Source organism: Piliocolobus tephrosceles, chromosome 21 (genome assembly GCF_002776525.5).
Source record: "Piliocolobus tephrosceles isolate RC106 chromosome 21, ASM277652v3, whole genome shotgun sequence".
NCBI lineage: Eukaryota > Metazoa > Chordata > Mammalia > Primates > Cercopithecidae > Piliocolobus > Piliocolobus tephrosceles.
The window spans coordinates 51036042-51043323 of NC_045454.1; the positions used below are offsets into that span (position 1 = coordinate 51036042).

A 7282-nucleotide genomic window follows, 5' to 3' on the forward strand; every position below is an offset into this window, starting at 1 on the left:
CCACCTTGCCCGGCTAGTTTTTTGTATTTTTTCAGTAGAGACGGGGTTTCACCGTGTTAGCCAGGATGGTCTCGATCTCCTGACCTTGTGATCCACCCGTCTCGGCCTCCCAAAGTGCTGGGATTACAGGCTTGAGCCACCACGCCCAGCCTCTGTTTTATTTTTATTATTATTATTTTTTGAGACAGAGTCTCGCTCTGTTGCCCAGGCTGGAGTGCAGTGGCACAATCTCGGCTCACTGCAACCTCTGCCTCCCGGGTTCAAGCGATCCTCCTGCCTCAGCCCCCCTAGTGGCTGAGATTACAGGCGCCTGCCACCACAACCAGCTAATTTTTGTATTTTTTAGTAGAGACAGGATTTTGCCATGTTGGCCAGTCTGGTCTTGAACTCCTGACCTTGTGATCTGCCCGCCTCAGCCTCCCAAAGTGTTGGGATTACAGGCATGAGCAATCACACCCAGCCTTTTTTTTTCTTTTTTTTGAGACAGAGTCTCGCACTGTTGCACAGGCTGGAGTGCGGTGGCACGATCTCGGCTCACTGCAAGCTCCGCCTCCCGGGTTCACACCATTCTCCTGCCTCAGCCTCCCGAGTAGCTGGGACTACAGGCGCCCGCCACCACGCCCGGCTAATTTTTTGTATTTTTCAGTAGAGACGGGGTTTCACCGTGTTAGCCAGGATGGTCTTGATCTCCTGACTTCGTGATCCGCCCGTCTCGGCCTCCCAAAGTGCTGGGATTACAGGCTTGAGCCACTGCACCCGGCCCTTTTTTTTTTTCTTTTTTAGGCAGAGTTTCACGCTTGTTGCCAAGGCTGGAGTGCAATGGTGTGATCTCGGCTCAGTGCAACCTCCATCTCCTGGGTTCAAGCGATTCTCCTGTCTCAGCCGCCCGAGTAGCTGGGATTAGAGAGCCCACCACCACACCCAGCTAATTTTTATATTTTTAGTAGAGATGGGGTTTCCCCATGTTGGCCAGGCTGGTCTCAAACTCCTGGCCTTAAGTGATGTGCCTGCCTCAGCCTTCCAAAGTGCTGAGGTTACAGGCATGAGCCACCATGCCTGGCCCATATCTCTTTCTTGAGGCCATCCAATTAAAGCAAAAACCCAGAGGTGCTGTTGTGAGGGAATTTGATCATGCTTTCCTTCCTTCCTTTATCTTCCCACCTTTATCCGTCCACACTTCACCCCACCCCAGTCCCAGCCCCAACCTTGAGTGTAACTCGACTTTCTACCTCACCCAGAACCCTCCCTGGGTGCCCGCTTGGCAGGTTTCTTGGGTGTCTGGAGGCTGACTTGTTCTTCTTGCTCTTCTCCCCCGGCTCAGCCCCTGTATGAAGGATGGTTCCTGGCTCTTTTTAACCTCCTGTACAGCACCCTGCCAGTTCTCTACATTGGGCTATTTGAGCAGGTAAGCAGTGCAAGACTGGGTCCTCCTTTCAGGTCTCTGCTCAGCCTCTCCTCCTCTCCTCTGCTCCTTGCGGGGAGGGGGGCTGGGAGACCTTCAGGCCATGGGGTGGGGCTCAGGGGGTGCAGTCCAGTACCTCTCCCTACCCACTGCCATTGACCTCCTCCCGCTGGAGCCTACGCTCATCCTGGGGCCGTCCAGCTCCTCCTGTGTGTGGGAGCCCCCACCCTGTGCTGGAGCCCCCAGGCCTCTGTCTACCCATCCATGCAATGGCGAGAGGGGATCAGAGCAGATGACTCTGCTAGGTTTATCATCCCCCAGCTCCAAGAGGCCCCAGCTACGCAATCTGGAGCTGGGAGGGTGGGTCACATGGAACGTTCCAGATGATGGAAGTGTCCCACACCTATGCAGTCCAGCACAGAAGCCGGCAGCCACACGTGCCCAGTGAGGAACGCTTGTGCTGTGGCCGATGTGACCCAGGGACCGGATTTTACATCTCATTTCTTGTTTGCTAGAACCGTTTTTTTTTTTTCCTTCGAGACAGGATCTCGCTCTGTTGCCCAGGCTGGAGTGCGGTGGCGCAGTCTCAGCTCACTGCAAACTCTGCCTCCCGGGTTCAAGCGATTCTCCTGCCTCAGCCTCCCCAGTAGCTGGGATTACAGGCATGCACCACCATGCCCAGCTAATTTTTTTTATTTTTAGTACAGACAGGATTTCACTATGTTGGCCAGGCTGGTCTTGAACTCCTGACCTCAGATGATCCCTCCACCTTGGCCTCCCCAAGTGCTGGGATTACAGGCATGAGCCACCGTGCCCGGCCTTGCTGGCATGTTTAACTGTGGTGAAATACAAATCACGTAAACTACCCTGTCTCAGCCAGACTCATGCATACAGCTCAGCAGCACCCATTGCATTCGTGTGGCCACGTGACCAACCTCCACAACCAGCTAATTTTTGTATTTTTTAGTAGAGACAGGATTTTGCCATGTTGGCCAGTCTGGTCTTGAACTCCTGACGTTTCCATTGCATTTTATTTTATTCTGTAGACGAGGTCCCATTCTCTCACCCAGGCTGGAGTACAGTGGTGCGATCACAGCTCACTGCAGCCTCCACTCCTGGGCTCAAATAATCCTCCTGCCTCAGCCTCCCAAGTAGATGGGATTACAGGTGCGCACCACCACACCCGGCCACTTTAAAAGGTTTTTTTAGAAATGGGAGGTCTCACTACGTTGTCCAGGCTGGTCTCAAACTCCTGGCCTTAAGCAATCCTCCCACGTTGCCTCCTAAAGTGCTGAGATTACAGGCGTGTGCCACCGTGCCTGGCCTTCCTTGGTTTTAATTCACTTAAACTCAAAGAGCCGCACACAGAGAGTGGCCACCCTACTGGCCTGCCCAAGGAGGTCCTGATCTCTGTTGGGGGTCCCCCATCCCCCGCAATCCCAAGAGCTTCCCCTTGCCCCCAGGACGTAAGCGCGGAGCAGAGCCTGGAACAGCCGGAGCTGTACTTGGCGGGGCAGAAGGACGAGCTCTTCAACTACTGGGTCTTCGTCCAAGCCGTCGCCCACGGCGTGGCCACCTCTCTGGTCAACTTCTTCATGACGCTGTGGATCAGCCGCGACACGGCGGGACCTGCCAGCTTCAGCGACCACCAGTCCTTTGCGGTCGTGGTGGCCTTGTCCAGCCTGCTGTCCATCACCATGGAGGTGGGCAAAGTCCTCACCTCCCCGGGGCCTTGGACACGGCCTATGGAGGCCTCCTCCCCCGGGGACCACTGCTTTGGGGGCCTTGCTGGGTGCCCTCCCTGGACCCCAGGGGCGGGTGTCCTGGTGCAAGCTCCGCCAGGCCCTGGATTTACCCCACGCTGCCTGTCCAGGTCATTCTTATCATCAAGTACTGGACTGTCCTGTGCGTGGTGACCGTCCTTCTCAGCCTGGGTTTCTACGCCATCATGACCACCATCACCCAGAGCTTCTGGCTCTTCAGAGTGTCCCCCAAGACCTTCCCGTTTCTGTGTGAGCCCCCGTGGGGAAGTGTGATGGGCGGTCGTGGTGCCGGGGGTCCCTGATGGAAGAGGTGGCAGGTTGCTCGTGACAGTCGTCCAGCAAAGTGTCCCGGGGAAGGAGCTCCTTTATAAACCAGGGATAAAGGCACCAAGGCGCTCCGTGGCCTGGGGGCGTCCTCGGAGCTGGAGGCAGGGAAGGCGGCACAGGCTCCCAGCAGGCTCTGCTATGACCCCGCCCTGCCCGCAGACGCTGACCTCAGTGTGCTGTCCTCCCCCTCCATCCTGCTGGTGGTCCTGCTGAGCGTGTCCATAAACACCTGCCCTGTCCTGGCCCTCCGGGTCATCTTCCCAGCCCTCAAGAAGCTGCTCGCCAAGGTGAGGTGGGCCTGGGCCTGGGGTCCTCACCGGGTACATTCCAGGACCCTGGTGGGGGAGCCATGCAGGGTGTAGGGACTGTAAGGTGTCCCAGCCCCTCTCGGCCCTCCAAGACACTGGGCTGGGGGGAAGGGTGGGTGCGGAGCCGCGACACACGCCCAGTGCCCCCGGGACCCGATTTCCCAAGAAGGGAGACCTCACTTCCCAGACAAAGCAGCAGAGAGCACCCAAAGGCCACCCTGGGTTCCAATGCTGATGCCACTGGACTCTTAAGGTTTTATTTATTTATTTATTTTTATTTTTTGAGACAGGGTCTTGTACTGTCACCCAGACTGGAGTGCAGTGGCATAATCTTGACTCACTGCAACCTCCATCTCCTGGGTTCAAGCGATTCTCCTTCCTCAACCTCCCAAGTAGCTGGGATTACAGGCGCACACCACCACGCCCAGCTAATTTTTGTATTTTTAGTAGAGACGGTGTTTCATTATGTTGGCCAGGCTGGTCTCAAACTCCTGACCTCAACTGATCCGCCCGCCTCAGCCTCCCAAACTGCTGGGATTATAGGAGTGAGCCACTGCGCCCGGCCTTAATGTTTCTATTTAATTAATTGATTTTTTTAGAAATAGGGTCTCACTCTGTTGCCTAGGTGGGAGTGCAGTGGTGTGACCACGGCTCACTGAAGCCTCAACCTCCCAGGCTCAAATGATCCTCCCACCTCAGCCTCCCAAGTAGCTGAGACCACGGGCATGCACCACCATGCGCAGCTAATGTTTTAGTTTTTTTCTAGAGATGGGAGTATCATTATGGTGCCCAGGCTGGTTCGATCTCCCGGGCTCACGCAATCCTCCTGCCTTGGCCTCAACATGTTGGGATTTCAGGCATGAGCCACACCGTGCCCAGCTGACACCATCAGATTCTACCCTGAATGATCTAGGGCTTGGGGATTGAGATGACGGAAACAACCTTGAAATGGTTTAGGCAAAAGGAGGAACTTGGAAACAAGAGTCCGTTGACAGATGAGTGGGTCAACACAGCGTGCTCCATCCGTGCAATGAAATATGCCTGAGCCATGAGAAGGAGTGAGGCTCTGACAAAGGCCACAGCATGAATGCACCTTGAGGACGTGTGCTCAAGGCCGGGCGCAGCGGCTCACACCTGTAATCCCAGCACTTTGAGAGGCCGAAGCAGGTGGCTCGCTTGAGCCCATGAGGTTGAGGCTGCAGTGAGCTATGATTTTGCCACTGCATTCCTATCTGAGCAACAGAGCAAGACCCCACCTCAAAAAAAAAAAAAAATGAGGAGGGGGACTTACTAGCCCATGTAACCAAAACATACATGGAAAAGCATGTTGTAGCTGAGATGGGCCCCAGAATTGACTGGAACAGTGTACCTGCCCTGCCACGTCTGTTCTCCCTGCCCAGCTCCTGCCACCTTTACTGCACAGGCTGGACACATGGCTGTTCCAGGCTCACTGCTCCTGGATTTGCCACTAAAGGGCAGCCAAGGCACCTGGTGGCTGGTCAAGAGTTAAGTCTCAGGGAAGGACTCTGATTGGCTGAGCCAGGGTTAAGTCCCAGGCAATAACTCTGATTGGCTGATCCAGGGTTAGTTTCCAGGGCAAGGCCAATTAATGGGTCTTGAAAAGCAAAGGACTAGAGTCCTGTGTAGAACTCGACACTGGGAGTTGAGGAGTCTAATTGGCTCAACTTGGGTAGGGAAGAACATAGCCAATCAATAGTGGCCAAGGGCTTTGAATCCTGCCTCTCCTCCTTGGGGGACAGGTCACCTGAGAGCCATCAGCCAAGCGTAGGAGTCTGATTCCCCTGCTCTCCCCTTTGCTTTTCAGGAGGAGAAGGTGGAGGAGGGCCCGAGTGAGGACCTTTTCGCCGTGGAGCCCTTGCCTCATTTATACCGCGAGTCTCGCGCCCGGCGTTCCAGCTATGCCTTCTCCCACCGTGAGGGCTACGCAGACCTCATCACTCAGGGCACCATTCTGCGGAGGGGACCAGGGGTCAGCAGTGACATAGCATCTGAATCCATAGACCCATCTGATGAAGTGGCATCTTCAAGCCCAAAGGAGTCACACTGGCATCTCAGGAAAATGTCCTTCCTGGGGAGGAAGAAGCGCCAGTCACAGGGGCAGGTGTCCTCCCTGGAAGTACAGCACCTCCCTACAACTAGCTCATCATTTTCTATGGATAGACAATCCGCTTTTCATTCAGAAAACCAACTCGCTGTCCCCAGATATGTGCTTACCAGCACCAGCAGGCTATCTGGGTCTTTCTGGGAGCAATTGCCAAGGGTACAGGAGAGGCCACTGTCACCCAAGCAGAGGCCACCTTCTGAGAAGTTGCTGTTGACCAAGGAGAGGTCATGTTCTCACCAGGAGAAACCACCGTTGCACAGAGAAAGCCAGCTGTCATCTTCTGAGAGCCAGCCACAACCTCTGGGGAGCCAGTCATTGCTTTCGGGCCAGCTGACACTGGAGAGCCAGCCAGACTCCTCAGAGGAGAAGTCAGCATTTTTGAAGCCCTCCACCCCGTTATGGAAGAGCTGGCAAAAGGAGCCCCTCACCCCCAAGGAGGGGACGGTGCCACTTCCAGACAAGACGCACAAATCTCAGGTGGAGACTCTGCCACCAAGTCTGGAGGAACCGTCCACGTCCACGAGCGAGCAGCCTATGGAGGTGGAGCCCTGGCCCGCGGAGAAACAGTCCTCATCATCCATGGAGTGGCTGCTGGTGCCTGGGGAGGAGCAGCCATCCTTGCCCCCAGACGAGCAGTCATTGCCTTCTGCAGAGGTGACCAAGGGTCAGCAGTGACATAGCATCTGAATCCCTAGACCTGTCTGATGAAGAGGCATCTTCCAGCCCAAAGGAGTCACACTGGCATCTCAGGAAGAAGCGCCAGCCAGTTCTGCTGCAAGTCAACCAGCATGCAGGGGGCCTCCCTCTAAAGACAAGGGCTCCACCTGCTTTTCTTTTTCTAATAGACCAGGGTCCATCTGACCCCAGCGCTAATTATTCAGGCTCACTCTTTCCCTACAGTTTTTTTTGTGATGGAGTATTCCTTCCTGGTTTTTAAAATCAAAGCACTGACCTCTAGTGCTCTAGCCGGGTATTTGCAGGGAAAACTTTTCTTCTTCATACTGGGGTAAGATAATGTGGGTAAAGCTTCATTGCTCTCAAAAGTTGTTTATTAAAAGCTGTGGCTCCCCCAGTGCCTGACAGCCGGCCCCTCCCAGCAAAGTTTATAAATTCCAGTTCTGGTGCCATCTAGCTTCTTCCTCTATCGGGAAGCCCTGGTTTCTCCCCTTCAAATGCACCTTCATTCACTGGGGTCTCCGTTCACTGTAGACTCCAGAAAGCAGTGAGCAGTGATGTCACAGAAGCAGGTCCTGACAAGGTCTGCATCATGGGGCTTGGTTGACTCAAAGGCACCAAGCTTTTCTTTCTGATTCTTTTTTTTTTTTTTGAGACGGCGTCTCGCTCTGTCGCCCAGGCT

At 54.8% G+C, this 7282-nt stretch overlaps 1 protein-coding gene across 5 annotated transcripts in view; it reads left to right on the top strand.

Annotated features, from left to right (window-relative positions):
• The window catches only part of ATP8B3 (ATPase phospholipid transporting 8B3), a 40471-nt gene extending 33673 nt beyond the window's left edge, over positions 1 to 6798 (top strand). For all 5 annotated transcript variants that reach the window (XM_023183717.2, XM_023183718.2, XM_023183720.2 and 2 more), the window contains 5 exons: positions 1322 to 1405; positions 2866 to 3105; positions 3276 to 3414; positions 3652 to 3779; positions 5626 to 6798. In XM_023183717.2, the coding sequence (XP_023039485.1) occupies positions 1322 to 1405; positions 2866 to 3105; positions 3276 to 3414; positions 3652 to 3779; positions 5626 to 6600 (1566 nt within the window). In that variant the 3' untranslated portion in view covers positions 6601 to 6798. The remainder of the gene's footprint in view (positions 1 to 1321; positions 1406 to 2865; positions 3106 to 3275; positions 3415 to 3651; positions 3780 to 5625) is intronic.
• The last annotated feature ends 484 nt before the right edge of the window (positions 6799 to 7282 follow it).